A 17,156-nucleotide genomic window follows, 5' to 3' on the forward strand; every position below is an offset into this window, starting at 1 on the left:
ATGGATGTAATGGTGCCTGACTATGGACATAGCAATCATAACGTCTCAGACAGATATAGTACTGGCAGACTATTGATCATAAAAGGTCACTACCCCATAAAATTAAGTGAAACGGGAAAATGTTGAACAAAAATTTTTGTTTTTGACTCGGCAGAAAAAAGACACATGCAACTTTTTGACCTGGGCACCTATTTAGTGAAAAAATCCGCCAATGGCGTAATGCAGTAATTGCCAACAAATTTATGCCTGCTGAATAGTGATGAGCGAATCTGTCCCATTTTGCCATAACATTCACGAAACGGGGAGAAAATTAGCAAAATGGCAAAAAATTCGTGAAACACATTTGTTGCTTGATTTTTTTTTTTTGGCGGCTGTGCCCAATTCGACGCGACCGCACCATTTTTGACGTGACTGTGCCCAATTTGACGCGCAACAGATTTATTTGACGCGCGCTGGAATTTTCTGCAGCAAATTTTCACGGAAGTTTCACAAAACAATTCGCCAGCGGCAAAATGTGGAAATTTGCTGCAAATCCATACCTGGCGCAAAAATTCGCCCATCACTACTGCCCAATTATTTTGCCCATCACTAATAGGGACCCGTCAAATCCAGGATTCAAAACTCTATTTTATATGGGGGGGATAAGTACTGTACTCAATTTCTGCCACTTTTATCCCTCGTCTGCAAACTCTAGTAGGCAGTCCAAGAATTTCTAAATAAATACATAGATAGATAAATAAATAAATAGATTTAAGTTAGATTGTAAATAAATAATTTAAATATGACTTTACTTTCGAAAAGCTGTTTTTTTTTTTATTGACCATAAATATTGATTTTTTTTTTCTTGCTATGAGAAAAATGGTTTCAGCCTCCAAACATGAAATGATTTTTGTTTTCCAAATCATAATGATTCTATTCCACAGGCCTCTTCATATCTGTAAATCAGTTACCGTAGCTACGCAGCCATTGTTGTTTAATCTTGTATATTAGCAAGAGCAGTGAGCGGCATTTAAGGTTCCAACATACCCATCATGTAGCTCCTACCTTCTCGGTTTGTATGCGCACTGAACGTCACTGCTTGAACTAAAGAAACAAACACACTCAGGTTACCAAAAAAAAAGAATAAATCGCATAGAAGGAAATCCAGAGCGTTTAAACCAAAGTCACTGCACTTTTCCCTTTACAGAAGCTTCTAAGGACGGACTATTTGCAAACCGGTCCATTTATACAAAATAATCCTTGAAGGTAAAAATGAGAAATCATTTTGCCGCATTCCTCTAAGTCTTTTCCACATTGTCTTTGGGTGTCTTATTGAGGAATAGGTCCTAGGTTCCATTGCCTTCATGTATTAGAAACGTCTAGCTTGTAGTCAGTACGAATAATCATAAAAGCAAAAGAACAAAGTGCTCGTCGTCTTCACAATAACGTTGTGGGAATCACCAAAGCCAGGAGGACTATTAAAGATGAGGAGGCGGCTGAAATGCAATGCGTAGATGTCTGGGCGCTTGTTATTTTACCTGGAAAAAAATAAAAAGGGTTACAATGGGGCGTAGTAGGAAATAGTAGCTGTTGGGAAATGTGGATACAAGAGAATTATCTTGGTTAAGACCTATAAGACCTATAGACAGCCTTCTATACATCTACTTGAAATTGACAAGGGGACTATCAGCATTAACTATGTTGGTGGATAAGCTCCATCGAACCAGTCAAGGAATGCAAGGGTCTTACCCTAATTGGCCTTCAAGATGATATTTCAGGAACATCTGGGGCTTTATATATAATCATCCCCAAGTGTCATGACAGGTTGCTCTCGGATTGAGCCAGTCCATTAACTGGGCACTTTGGGACTCCAAATCAGTATATTGAGTGGCTCAAATCAGTTTATGGAGTGGGATACTCTAGTACAGTTGCTCCCCAACCCCTTGGATGTTGCTTTCAGTGCCCCCAAACCAGGGAGTTATTTTTGAATTCCTGACTTGGGGGCAAGTTTTGGTTGCATAATGTACATGATGGAACTCCTAACAAATCCTAACAAACTGAGATTATGCATGGAGGCTACCAAATAGCCCTTATTTGGCACCCCATGATGCTTTCTATGATGCTTGTGTTGCTTCCCAAACTTTTTACTGTGGTCCACGAGTAAGAAAGGTTGGGGAACCCAGCTCTAGTATAATGGCATCAGGAGTAACTGGAAAGCCATAGTGTAAGTCATTAAATTCAGACTCAAGGAGACCTGGGATTCATTCCTATGTTAAACTGTTTTGGCTAGTAAGTTTCTTTTTTCTGTGCTTCTGGCTACCTTATTTGCAATGTTCTGTCTAGAAGAGAAGTTTCGTGTTTGGTCCTGCCTGTTGCCCCCATGAGGTGCTCTGTTTTGTTGAATATGCAGTCCCTAAATCCAGCTAAGGTTTAATCAAAGGCTATCACTTGATATCTTAAGGTTTAGGTAGGAACTGTTTTCAAACTAAAAAGACCTGCCTTGCTATGGAAGTCAAATTGCTATCCAATAAGTTACTATGGGGTAGGTAGATAGACTTTGACAAATACTTATGAAACTGATGAATGAAATGAGACGTTACTTTACATGCTTATCTCTGAACCTTCTACATTTGTTCCAGGAATCCACAATAAGCAAGAGAAATACTTAATGTCCAACTCTTACCTTATTGCAAATTGGTCCAGAATTTTCTGTAAACATGTGCGAAGCACCTTGATAGACCAATAATTTACACATGTAAATGAGTCTGCACTTGTTGGATCACTTAGCACATTTGATGAATGGGATGCTAAGATAGCATTTAATAGCCTTGCTCAGAACTGAGCACACCTGTCACTTTCTGTGAACGTATAACACTATCTGGGCCTCTTGCAGCCTTATTCCTTACTTTGTATTCTATGAGCTCTAGAACAATGTGCTTAATAGATTTATAACTCCTGTGACTGAGAAGGGAAACTCAGCAATTCAAAAAGAGAGATAGTAACAGGCTTGGTTTTCCCATCAAAACCAATTCAGACATTGAGTTGTACAGGTTAGTCTGTAAGAGAACTCTAATTGCAGATACCAAGGCTGACAGTGTTTGAATTGTACAGTAGCCCTACGTGTACAGGTTGGACAATTCGGCTGACATCGATCTTACTGCCGGACTATCGCTGTATTTATAGTCTTTGCTGCTAGCAGTTTGAACAGACTGTAGTGTGATCCAATAGGGCCCATGATCAAGCAATTTCAGGATTACAGCTGACTTAATCTAGAACAGTGGTTCTCAACCTGTGGGTCGGGACCCCTTTGAGGGTTGAACGACCCTTTCACAGGGGTTGCCTAAGCCAACATATTTCTGATGGTCTTATGAACCGCGACACCGCTTCTCTATGGTTGGGGGTCACCACAACATGAGGAACTGTATTAAAGGGTCACGGCTTTAGGAAGGTTGAGAACCACTGATCTAGACATTTGGTTTAACTGAATGATCAATGTCCCACCATACCACTTCATATAAGCAGAACATCATCCTCAATCACTCCTTTTCCCCCTGCAATAAAGGCTATAGCATATTGTGCCATGGTGCACCATCTACACTGTGGAACATCAAAACAAAATTGGCTCTATTGTAAGTCAAGAACCTGGTCACATTTTACTAAACTACAATGTGGGGCCAACTATTTCTGTTCTTATTGTACATGGTAGCAAACATTCATCTAGGGCTGCAGTCATCTGAATGAATTGCATTCACAGATCTGCTTATTGCTGAGTTTAACACCACCATTCTTCTGAAGAGCCTAGAACATGTAAAATATATTTGCACTTCTTTCCTGCGTTCCCTAAAAAGCTGTAAATAAGATTATAAAATGCTCTTCTAAGCATACCTAGGACCTTAACCGGGACTCATCCAAGAACTGCCACAGAAAAGGGAAAGACACTTTGCAAACACAAATTAACTAGAACTTTTTTTAAAACTTCCAGTAAATCAATTTTTTTCCAAACAAGAGTTCACAAAGCATCACCCATCGCTTTCAGTTACAAAGTCTGTTTCTGATGATAATGTCACGTTAAGGGATCTTCATGGGCTGAATGTAATAACAGCACTACTTAATGCTCTGACCTTTACCATATAATGAGATATTAGTTTCATTGAATAACCTGTCAGAAGGCTATTTATGGTATGCCAGAGCAGTGATTTTGGAAATTAACAGATCCCCCCTTGTCAGGCAGATTTTACAGCTAATTAAACATTTTTTGTAATAAACTGCATGGCCCTGTATAACCCAAGCAACCTCCCTAGCTTGGCATTACACTGTATGGGCAGGGTTGGACTGGACGGACGGGGCCCTAGTGGACCCCAGTGCCCCAGACCCGATCCCCGCAGGATGTTGCACTGATCAGCCGGTCTCCCTCCCCCCATATTTTACTTTATGCGCACTCACTGAGGAGGGGGGGGGTCGGATAAGTGGTGGGGGTCCCTTCTATGGGGGGGGGGGTGTGAAAGCCGCAGGCTTAGTAGCAGTAGTAGCTGCTACTAAGTAGCTCCATGTGTCTATACCCTTAACCAGCCCAATCCCTAGCCAGCATTACATGTACATTTTGCCAGCAATGTGACTGCACAATATAGGGGCACATTAAGTAATCCTCAAATCCGAATCCCGAATGGGAAAAAATCGGATTGGAAACAAAAATTTAGCGATTTTTTCACCGCCGTCGCGATTGGTTCGTATTTTGCGCAACTTTTTTGTCGCCGTCACGACTTTATCGTATTGTGCGCGACTTCTTCATCGCCGTTGCGATTGTTTCGTATTGAGCAATTGTAAACGGCGGAAAAACCAATACGGATTTTTTGCGACGGCAACTGAAAAGTCACGGAAAATATACGATAAAGCCGTAACGGCGACGAAAAAGTCGCACAAAATACGAAAACATCGCAACGGCGACGGAAAAAAAATCGCAAAAATTACGATCATTATGAAAAAAAACGCATTCGGACGCTTTCGGACGTTCGTGGATTAGTAAATGTGCCCCATAGTGTAAAAGCATTTATCCAGGATCCCCTGTGGAATTCAATCAAATGTTTTTTGTAGGATTCTACAGAAAAGTTATGGATTTGGAATATTCAGCAAATTTTTGCTTTTCTACAGTGCTTTTCACTGCCATCAAAATGCAGATATTCAGAGCATAGAAAGAAAAGAAAACTTTTGCACCTTGCTGATGTGTATCCACATGTCAGATTTATGAAACTTTAGTTAATATGCCCAAATGCCCAAAGCCTACATTTATCCCCACAAGCCGACCCCGGCTTTAAATGACTATAATAATCCCTGATCTACGCTTTGCTTGATATCATTTATTGAAAAAGGTAATGGCCTAATATTTACATGCTGGCAGATTGCGGAAGATAAATCAGCAGAGTATTTCTCAGAAAAAGCTTGTTAAGTAAATCACTCCTATAAGGTATAACCCCATTAATCAAATCTTTCGCTGCACCCTAGGTTATGCCGATTACAATAGCGAGCCAATTTAATGAGCATTTTTCACTGCTTGATAAAGGAGGCAGTGAGTCAACTGTACAATAACTGTGCTTTGCAATAAATCTGTTTTTACAGATGCTTCGGAAAATGAACAATATGTTATCGTCTGACTGGAACAAAATACGCACACAGATATTACAGAACTATGGAACATTTTCTAATTGGGCCAGTGTGGTTAGTGGGTACCGCAGGGGTCAGTCCTTGGGCCTTTGCTTTTTAACTTGTTTATTAATGACCTGGAGGTGGGCATAGACAGTACTGTTTCTATTTTTGCTGATGACACTAAATTGTGCAAAACTATAAGTTCCATGCAGGATGCTGCCGCTTTGCAGAGCGATTTGGCTAAACTGGAAAGCTGGGCAGCAAACTGGAAAATGAGGTTCAAAGTGGACAAGTGCAAAGTTATGTAGAAAAAATATAAATGCGAGTTATCTACTAAATGGTAGTTTGTTGGGGGGATCCTTAATGGAGAAGGTTCTAGGGGTTTTTGTAGATAACAAGTTGTCTAATTCCAGGCAGTGTCATTCTGTGGCTACTAAAGCAAATAAAGTGCTGTCTTGTATAAAAAGGGCATTGACTCAAGGGATGAGAACATAATTTTGCCCCTTTATAGGTCCCTGGTAAGGCCTCACCTTGAGTATGGGGGGCAGTTTTGGGCTCCAGTCCTTAAGAATGATATTAATGAGCTGGAGAGAGTGCAGAGACTGCAACTAAACTGGTAAGGGCTCTGGTACACGGGGAGATTAGTCGCCCGCGAGCAGGGAGTTTTGCCGCGGGCGACTAATCTCCCCGTGTACCAGAGCCCTAAAGGGGATGGAAGGGTTAAACTATGAGGTTAGACTGTCAGGGTTGGGGTTGTTTTTTCTGGAAAAGAGGCGCTTGCGAGGGGACATGATTACTCTGTACAAGTACATTAGAGGGGATTATAGGCAGATGGGGGGGTTCTTTCTTCCCATAAAAACAATCAGCGCACCAGAGGCCCCCCCTTTAGATTAGAGGAAAGGAGCTTCCATTTGAAGCAGCGTAGGGGGTTTCTCACGGTGAGGGCAGTGAGGTTGGGGAATGCCCTTCCTAGTGATGGGGTAATGGCAGATTCTGTTAATGCCTATAAGAGGGGCCTGGATGAGTTTGAATTTGGCACCAAAGTGACATCAGCGCGTCTGATGACATCATGATGTGGCGCCAAAACTAATGTAAGGTAAGAGTGTGCTCTGGTCTCCCGGTAATCGTAACAATGGGCTTGTTGCATATACTAAAAACATATTTAGGATAATGGAATATTACTAGTGATGAGCGAATCTGTCCTGTTTTGCAAAGTGTGAAACAATTTTTTTGATGCCCAAGACAAGATTTTTTGACAAGAATTTTTCCCCTGCTAATTTTTGCACCCATTTCATGACCAAATCCACCAATGGCGAACCGCAGAAATTCGCCGAGAATCCAAGCCTGGCGAAGAAGTTTGCTCATCACTAAATATTACATGTTGCTCCCCAACACCTTGGGTGTTGCTCTCAGTGCCCCCAAACCAGGGAGTTATTTTTGAATTCCTGACTTGGGGGCAAGTTTTGGTTGAATAAAAACAAGATTTCCTACCAAATAAAGCCCCTGTAAGCTGATAGGGTGCATAGAGGCCCCTAATAGCCAATCACAGCCCTTATTTGGCTCCTCCATGAACTTTTATGGTGCTTGTGTTGCTCCCCAAGTCTTTTTACATTTGACTGTGGCTCCCGAGTAAGAAAGGTTGGGGAGCCCTGTGGTATAGAGAATATAATAGAATATAGAATGGGCTGAACATGCTAAAGAATGAATGATGCAGTTGGAAATACATTTGCTTCAGACCTTCCATTAGTGATGACATTTGTCCGCTGCTGTTTAAAGTGTCACACAAAGCAATATCGAATGCATTACCTGAAAAAGACGGCACTCGGATCTGAGAACTGGCTATGCCATCCCCACCTTCACTAACGGCTCTGACATCTATGATATAAAACCCGGCGTCGGGAAGGAGAATGACGGCATTTGTTTTCTGTGTTTGAATGACTTGACTGTTGCTGTGACCCTCTTGTCTCAACATCACCTGCAGATAAAGAAACGATAAAGAGAAACTCTGTCTGTGTTGCCTTGATTACAGGTCTGAATAAAGTGGGTGGCTGATATAAATCCGGTTTCCTAGTTTGACTACAAAGGATCTGCTCCAGGATGGAAGCTCCAGATCAGTGTTCCCCAACCAGTGGCTCGTGAGCAACATGTTACCCACCAACCCCTTGGATGTTGCTCCCAGTGGCCTCAAAGCAGGTGCTTATTTTTGAATTTTTGGTAAGGAGATCAGTTTTGGTGCCATAAAAACCCAGTATAATGCCAAACAGACCCTTCTATAGACTGCCAGTCCACATAGGGGCTATTAAGTAGCCAATTATAGCTCTTATTGGCACCCCAGGAACATTTTTCATGCTTGTGTTGCTCCCCAACACTTTTTCCATTTGAATGTGGCTCATGGGTATAAAAGGTTGGGGATCCCTGCTCCAGATAATGAAAACATATTCTATCGGATCACTAATAATGTACCTGATTATTTTGCTCCCACCCCAGTAATATATTTCCACCTTATTTGGCGTCTCGTTAAGGCTGAGCTCACCTGAGATGACCCTACCTGTTGTTACATGAAGGCAAACCTTACGGAACGCTGACAAACCAGTAACAGGCGCTATCAGGGTGATTTATTAAAGCTCAAATTAGAATTATTGCCGCAATTTGACTTTTTTGCAAATTCAAATTATGGTTTCCAAAACCAGGAATGCTCACTATTTTTTAAGCACAAAAATCTGAAAAACTGGAGTGGAAAACTTCACCAACTATAAAAGCTTACACACGTTGATAGAGAAGCCAATGGGAGTCGTCTTAACCCAAACTGATGCAGTTTTGCAATTCAAGCTTCTGAAGTTTTTGACCCATAGAAAATGATAGGCAGAATATGAATTCAATGCATTGGAGTTTTTTTTCTTTTATGGTTTAATTTGATCTTGTTTTTTTTTTTTTTTATAAGCAAATCATTTTTTTATAATTAATTTTTTTTAATAAGCATTAAAGTAAAAAAAAACTGTAAAATTCAGATATTTGAAAATTGATAAATAAGCCTTCCTGACTTCATTGATATGAAATGACTTGCTTATAGCCTTGCCAAGGAAGACTGAGTGAAAAGCAACTGCCCAATAAATTCACCATGAATGTCTATTTATTAAAGTGTAGAATCTCTTTCATTTTGACACATTTCATCCCATTTCACCACTTTTGAAATAGCTGTCTTTAATTGGGGGAAGTTACTCCTTGTCTTTCTATTCTGGCCCTCCCCGATTAATATTCCAGTCTGCAAGGCCCTAACCAGAAGAATTACCCCCCCCCCCAACTAAGGTATGGTATGGGACCTGTTATCCAGAATGCTCAGGACCTGGGGTTTTCTGCAAGAGGGATCTTTCCATAATTCGGATCTCCTACCTTAAGTCGGCTAAAAAAAAATATTTAAACTGTAATTAAACCCAATAGGACTGTTCTGCCCCCAATAAGGGGTAATTATATCTTAGTTGGGATCAAGTACAGGTACTGTTTTATTATTACAGAGAAAAGGGAATCATTTAACCACTAAATAAACCCAATAGGACTGTTCTGCCCCAATAAGGGGTAATTATATCTTAGTTGGGATCAAGTACAGGTACTGTTTTATTATTACAGAGAAAAGGGAATCATTTAACCATGAAATAAAACCAATAGGGCTGTTCTGCCCCAATAAGGGGTAATTATATCTTAGTTGGGATCAAGTACAGGTACTGTTTTATTATTACAGAGAAAAGGGAATCATTTAACCTTGAAATAAACCCAATAGGGCTGTTCTGCCCCCAATAAGGGGTAATTATATCTTAGTTGGGATCAAGTACAGGTACTGTTTTATTATTACAGAGAAAAGGGAATCATTTAACCATTAAATAAACCCAATAGGGCTGTTCTGCCCCAATAAGGGGTAATTATATCTTAGTTGGGATCAAGTACAGGTATTGTTTTATTATTACAGAGAAAAGGGAATCATTTAACCATTAAATAAACCCAATAGGGCTGTTCTGCCCCAATAAGGGGTAATTATATCTTAGTTGGGATCAAGTACAGGTACTGTTTTATTATTACAGAGAAAAAACAAATAATTTTCAAAAAAGCGGAATTATTTGTTTATAATGGGGTCTATGGGAGATGGCCTTTCCGTAATTCGGAACTTTCTGTATAATGGATTTCCACATAAGGAGATATAATCAGATTAAATAGAATTAAAATGTAGTTGCACCATTAACAACCATTGAGCTTCTGTATTGCTGGCACTCAGAAAAGAAAATCATGTGTCCTGAGTATTAAAGCAACAGGAGGTTTGCCGGCACGCAGTTCACAGCAGCCGGACCACTGTGGTTTTTACACCCCTGCGCTAAAATAAACAGCAATATCTCTAAAGGTTTACAGCTCCCCCGGCACTGGCACCTTTAAAAGGTTAACTGGCAAAACTGTGCGTGCTCGTAATCTTCAAGGGCAGAGGAAGGGGAGCGATGGGTGAGAGGCGACCTTGCCCATGATTGCCTCGTTATTGTGTAAATGCTTGTGATCATTTAGCAAGACTTAATCCCCTGTCTGCAGCAGAATTTACTGGACTATTATGGCTCATATATAGCACAGACCTGCAGGCTAACGCTACAGAGCAGCCAAGCAACAAAATATTTAATTACTGCCTTGGTACTTTGCTGGGGTTTATTTGCCACACAAGTTAACCCTATTTTTAGCATTAGTGCAGAGATGTTATTAGTATAAAGCAGCATATTGCTTGTTATAAAGCAACCAGTGTTGGCATCATAATGCACAAAAAATATTGAATCCTTTTTAGGCAAAAGAGATAGTAAGAGTTAACAAAAATGTTAAGATAGGATTTTATGGGTGCTATTAGACATAATAAAATAAATATATAACTATATATACTTGTATGTTGCATGTGTACATTGGGACCCCCTCCCGAATGTACACATGTGGCTGACACAAAACCCTCCCCCAAAATCCCTACCCCCAGGGGAAAATCCAGTTGTAAAACTGGAGGGGTGAGGCATGTGACACCACAGGAAGTGATGCCATTTTCACAGGAAGTGATGTCACAAGCATCTGTGGGCGTGGCATAACTTCAATCATCTGCAAGGTGTATTTAGGTCTGGTGGCTAGGGTGGCACTGGACCTAAATACGTCCCTGATGCGAGTGTGGCTCTTTATCTGGAATGAATTGTAGGGAAGTGTTAACTTATACTTTCCCTGGAAACATAACCCTGTGACTTTAAATCTGGGAAAACCAAAAACATGGCTGCTGACTGTAGTGCAAAGGGACAGTTCCCAGTCACAGCCTGGCCCAATCAGCAGCAGGGATTGGCTTCTGACTTTGTGACCTCCCTGAAAGAGGTGTGGGAGCCATAAGAGGGGGCAGATGTTTTCCAGGAAGAAGAGTGGAAGGAAAGCATGGACAATACTACTGAGAGCTGCCTGAGATTCCTTCATCATTCCCGTGACCGTGAGTGCACACACATAGGGGCATATTTATTATGCTGTGTAAAACGAATTCGCAGAAAAAATGGCGTAAAAAGCTGTGTAAAATAAATGGAGAAGATCGATATCCAAACGTCAGAGTTTACACCGTTATTTCCCATAAGTTCTGGAGGAAGAAAAAACGCACAATTATGCCGATTTTACGCCGGTTTTTACATGGTGAAGCCTTGCAATGTGGGGAATTTTCTCGCCATTTTTTACACAGCATTATAAATATGCCCCTCAGTGTTCTTAAAGGACAATGAAAGGTTAATATAAATTAAAAGTAAGTCTAAAGGCATTCAAGTACTTACTGCATATCTAAATTCCCAGATCCCTGCTTGCTTCTCTGAGATATGGTGCTGGCAGCCTACAGCAGTGTGAAGCCAGTGACATCACTGAAATCTCTCTCCCCTTCCTGTAGGTGCCAGCGGCAGCCTTCCTATTCTCTGAGCATGTGTGTAACTTGATCCTGTCTCCTGTTCTGAGCTACACATGCCCACCAGCCAATCAGAAGCGGATCTGGCAGAGGGGAGGGGGGGGAGGGAATGAAACACATGTGTAGTATGAAGCAAGGAGGAAAAGGAGAATACCTTTTTAGAGATGGCTGCCTGTTCTAGAAAATTTGAAGTAAGTGTGACTGAGTAAATATTTGATTAGGTGAGCCAAAAGTGTGGCGTTTTTACTAAACAATAGGAGGGCTATTGGGCAGTATGCTTTTTACATTGTGACTTGCATTCTCCTTTAAAGTGACAGTGGACATTTTTTACGCAAAGGGGGATCCGCCAGTATATTGTCAAATAATATGTTATGCTGAAATTGTTATCTCACTGTTCTCATTTCATTACATCTATATTGTCTTGCTGATATACTGTATTACAATTGTTTCATATCTACCTATTGTGTCGTTTATTGTCCACTACATTTGGTATAGTAATTACTTCTGTTGCACTTATCAGGGTGATGATGCCCACTAATACATGGTTTAGCCCTGGGTGGTAACACATAATTTATCCAAACCCAACAAATCTCCCACTTGGCAGAGGCTTGGAATCTATCCAATTAACGCTCCAGTGTGGTCCTGGAAGTTAGTTCCAAGAAAGGGTTACATGATTCTACATACTCGCCCAATGCAGCTGGTCATAAACATGGGTGCCTACAGTATATACTACCAGGTGGGACTGGCCCACCAGGATACCAGGAAAAAACTCCCGGTGGGCCCAGGTGTCAGTGGGCCCTCCTGCTCACCCAACCATTTGCCTTGTATGCCTATACCATGGCCATTTCTCAATTCTATATGAGAAGAAACAGAAGAAATGGAGGAAAGGATAGATAATAGAATGTAAAAAGAAGTAATTAAGAGATTAAAGAAAGGGAGTAAACAGAGAAGGGGCCTAAGGACTAAGGTTTCCTGGTGGGCCCTTGGCACCCCTGTCCAACACTGTATACTACTGGTTTCATGGCTCATTATACAGGGATATATTTGTACTATACTAATAGTGGCCCAAGGTGGCCCTGTCTAGGGAAAAGTCATGAACCCAGAATGGCAGCGGAGGGGTATTGGAAGCCCACGACAGCTCCGTGACTACAGATGTAATGAATAGAAAAAGGCGGTTTTGGTAAATGAATTTTTAACATTAGCCAGGAAACCTTTCAATTTATCCCTGTGAGCGAAAACGTAGTCAAATCAAAACAGGTGGGACAGAAGGAAAACGATCCCAAAGTAGTTACAGAATTCTCTTTATGCTTTAATGACATTCTGATATTTAATTAAATCCATTACACAATATAAACAGGGCTTTTGACTTGAATGAAGTTTTGATTTAATAACTCGGATTGGAATTTAATAACACGCGCTGCATTTTACCCTTGGGATGTTTAGAAAGGATAAGAGAGAACATGTTCCCTGAGCGAGCGCATCTTCTAATTAAGCCGTTCGGTACCAGTACGAGGCACTGTAAACACGCCAACAAACACGGATACGCCAGCTCGTAGGCCGGAACATGTTAGCGGCTAATCATATTGTATAACAGGAATAGTCAGCACAAAGGGAGCTAGTATGGAACCAGAATAGAAAACTTCCAGATAAAGAGGGTAGATAGATCATGTAGGGAGTGAGGGACACAGGGAAGGGTTATTATTATAGGAGAATAGCAACGAGCCAATTAGCAGATGTTGAGTCGGAACAAAATTCTGCGCTGTAATGGTCCTGAAACTATTCATTATTAATACATAATATTAATATTTAAACTATAAATTCCATTTTATTCACGACTTTGGCTTTTAAACTGCAACTATATCCAATTTAAAAGTACGGGGCTATATTCCATTGTTTGAATAGAAAGTTAAACGATTGCGAGAATGACATTTTAGTTTCCTGTCATTTTTGTTGTGTTATTAGAAATTTAGAACCTAGAAATAGTTAAATATGAAATTGCTTAGTCCATAAACAGTTTCTAAGTCTTAAGTAGTAAACAGTAGGGCTGAAAAAGGGAGAACTGTCAGGGACCCCACTGCAGTGATAGATGGGACCGTCTGATTGACAGACAAGAAAAGGGACAGAGAGGGGTGGGGTTTGGGAATTGGGAGGTGTGGCCAGGATGGATTGGATTCCTGGTCAGGTGGGGTCAAGGAGGTTCCCCCTGACTAAGTTTTATGGGGCCCCATGATTTCGGAGGTGTCTCTGTTTGTATGACGTTATTTGGGTCTGTGACAATTCTTAATCTATATATCATTTTTTTCTTTTTTGCATCTATATCCCCTTAGGTCTGAAATTAAGTGAAACTGTTTCAGACTTATTGTATCGAAGCCCCCCCTTTATGGGCTACCATTTGGTAAAACCACACTTAGGGGCATATTTATTATGCTGTGTAAAAAAACGGCGAGAAAATTCGCCACACATCGCCGCATAAAAATGGCGTAAAAACGGTGTAATTGTTTTAAGCGTTTTTTCTTCCACCGGCACTTATGGAAAATAACGGCGTAATATCCAGCGTAATATCCGGCGTTCAGATGGCGATCTTTTCCATTTATTTTACACAGTGTTTTACTCCGTTTTTTTGGCGAATTCGTTTTACACAGCATAATAAATACACCCCATAGGGACACATGTATTCATTATTAACTGCTTCATTGCCATGATTTGTGGCCAAATTCAATCAATTGCGATTGAATTTCCCCCCTACTGATGCATTTTTTTAATTAAAAAGAATACAGATATGGGATCCCTTATCTGGAAACCCCTTATCCAGAAAGTTGCAAATCACGGAAAGGCCATCTCCCATAGACTCCATTATAAGAAATAAGATTTCAGTTATGGAGATCCAAATTATGGAAAGGTCTGTTATGTGGAAAACCCCAGGTCCGGAGCATTCTGCATAACTGGTCCCATACCTGTATATGTGATTGATATTTTGCAGTGATTTGTGCAACTGGCATCAAAACTGCAGCTTTTTAACATTTTTATTTTATTTTTTAATTAAATACATTTGCCACTTATGTAAAAGAAATACAAATATCACCCATCCTGTGCATAAAACCTTTTCAGCCGACAGTGGCCCCTGAAAGGGAAGGTAGTGCTGTTAAAAGAGCCCAATTCCCAATAAGTATCCTGATACAGGGATGTTGTTGGCATCTTATTCTAATACATGTACTGACTTTTTAGCTGCAGAAAAACAAAGCATTACGTATTCCCCTCAATCTACTAATGCTCGCTGTTAGTAAAGGTGAAAATAGATCTTTCAGTATGTGTAAATAGCTGGAAAATGATCATTAGACCTATGTAAAAGCATTATCAACACATTTCTATTGCGGGCGTCCTTAGGGACTGGAATCAATTTGCAGTCGAAGAATCTCTAGATAATGCTTACAAACCATTAGGCAAATAGGCTGTTGGTTGATTGCTTTTAAATGAACAAAATGAAAAAAAAACTAGAAACACTGTAATACAGGTATGGGACCGTTATCCAGTAACCTGTTATTCAGAAAGCTCTGAATTATGGGAAGGCCATCTCCCATAGACTCCATTTTAATCAAATAATTTATTTCTCTTTTTCTCTGTAATAATAAAACAGTACCTGTACTTGATCCCAACTAAGATATAATTACCCCTTATTGGGGGCAGAACAGCCCTATTGGGTTTATTTAATGTTTAAATGATTCCCTTTTCTCTGTAATAATAAAACAGTACCTGTACTTGATCCCAACTAAGATATAATTACCCCTTATTGGGGCAGAACAGCCTTATTGGGTTTATTTAATGGTTAAATGATTCCCTTTTCTCTGTAATAATAAAACAGTACCTGTACTTGATCCCAACTAAGATATAATTACCCCTTATTGGGGCAGAACAGCCCTATTGGGTTTATTTCATGGTTAAATGATTCCCTTTTCTCTGTAATAATAAAACAGTACCTGTACTTGATCCCAACTAAGATATAATTACCCCTTATTGGGGCAGAACAGCCTTATTGGGTTTATTTAATGGTTAAATGATTCCCTTTTCTCTGTAATAATAAAACAGTACCTGTACTTGATCCCAACTAAGATATAATTAATCCTTATTGGAGACAAAACAATCCTATTGGGTTTAATTAATGATTAATTAATGGATGGTGTATGCATGTATTGGTGGCCACAAAAATTGTTAAGTGGTCTGACCTTGTAGCCCATGACATCCGATTCATTTGCCAATGACCTAACAGCTTCCCAGCCCAAAGACACATGGGAACCATTTCGGATCCACTTCAAAATGCTTGGTACTTGACTAGGAGCTAAAAAAGAAAAGGAAAGAAAAGACATGTATTAATGACACATACACTGACACAGGATAGATACATAGATAGATAGATAGATAGATAGATAGATAGATAGATAGATAGATAGATAGATAGATAGACAGAGATAGATAAAAAGTCTATAGCAATTCAGAAAGGCAATACCAAAAGACAACAAGCTAAGCAACAGGATTAACTGGCAAGCAATACTTACAGCACCTAATAAAATGTTGGCTTGTGTATACTATGGGTCATTGATGCAAGAAATAGAGAATATCATTTTGCATCTGGCTAGACCAGACAATTTATCTTGGCATGCCGTTTTATAAAGAAGAGAAGAGGAGGGAAATTTGCTCAATACAGCCAAGGAGGATAGTCTAGGTAACCCTAAAAGAGAGGACATGCAACTGATACAAGGCAAGTTCCATAAGGCCTTTCCATAGAGTTCCATAGAGGAAGGAGAAGGCTTCTTGACGCAACCTTTGAAGGTATCAATGGCTGATTGTGTAGAAAAAAAGTATTGCCTTAATTAGCTGTATTTTTCTGTAGACTGTTTTTTGAAAATGCTTCTGGTTGCATAGCTGGATCCCAGTAAGCTACAGTATTTTTTCTTCTACCCAATGGCCAATTTAAAAGCTACCATACTTCAGTGAACCTATACATAGCTTATATACCTCAATATCCCTCTTTTTTTCTGTGTCATAAATACTTAACCCAGTTTAGTCGGAATATAATACCAACAGATTGTGTACATAGAACATGGCAATTTCACGGTTCAGGTGACTGGATCCTATTAAAGTCCAAATCTAAGACACGTATGGAAAAGGCAGGTTACTTACGAGATTTCTTGGTCCCGGCACGCACCGCGGCGCTTGGTGGCCCATATCCTGCTTTGTTGTATGCTCTCACTGTGATGTGATACAATGTATTTCCATCTAAATCTGTCAGAATGACGGACGACTCATTTCCTGCAGTTTTCACTTTTTCCGATGCCTCCTCTTGCTCCATATCTTTCCAGTAACTAACCTGCCAACAGTGACCACATTGAAGATTAATTTTGGCAGCTGTGAAGTTTTCACTTTATTTCTTTATTGGTGAGATTGAAGGCAGAGGACTCCCAGTGGTGTAAGGGACCTTCTGTCAAAAAATTAACCGGCTAATTTAAACATGAGGGATTTGTAGATTCGGTTTTATGCCTAAATGCTATTAAGTGACCCACCCAGATGTCTGAAGTCAGAATTTCACCCTATTACTTCATGACTCATTGAAACT

General features: G+C 40.1%; 1 protein-coding gene across 1 annotated transcript in view; it reads right to left on the minus strand.

Annotated features, from left to right (window-relative positions):
• Positions 1 to 791: 791 nt before the first annotated feature.
• cntn5 (contactin 5) overlaps positions 792 to 17,156 on the minus strand; it is a 778,158-nt gene continuing 761,793 nt past the window's right edge. The window contains exons 23-26 of the mRNA XM_018091747.2: positions 16,724 to 16,910; positions 15,769 to 15,881; positions 7,426 to 7,594; positions 792 to 1,517 (exon numbers count right to left, since the gene is read on the minus strand). Coding sequence (XP_017947236.1) covers positions 1,417 to 1,517; positions 7,426 to 7,594; positions 15,769 to 15,881; positions 16,724 to 16,910 — 570 coding nt within the window. The 3' untranslated portion in view covers positions 792 to 1,416. The remainder of the gene's footprint in view (positions 1,518 to 7,425; positions 7,595 to 15,768; positions 15,882 to 16,723; positions 16,911 to 17,156) is intronic.

Source organism: Xenopus tropicalis, chromosome 2, assembly GCF_000004195.4.
Source record: "Xenopus tropicalis strain Nigerian chromosome 2, UCB_Xtro_10.0, whole genome shotgun sequence".
Taxonomy (NCBI): domain Eukaryota; kingdom Metazoa; phylum Chordata; class Amphibia; order Anura; family Pipidae; genus Xenopus; species Xenopus tropicalis.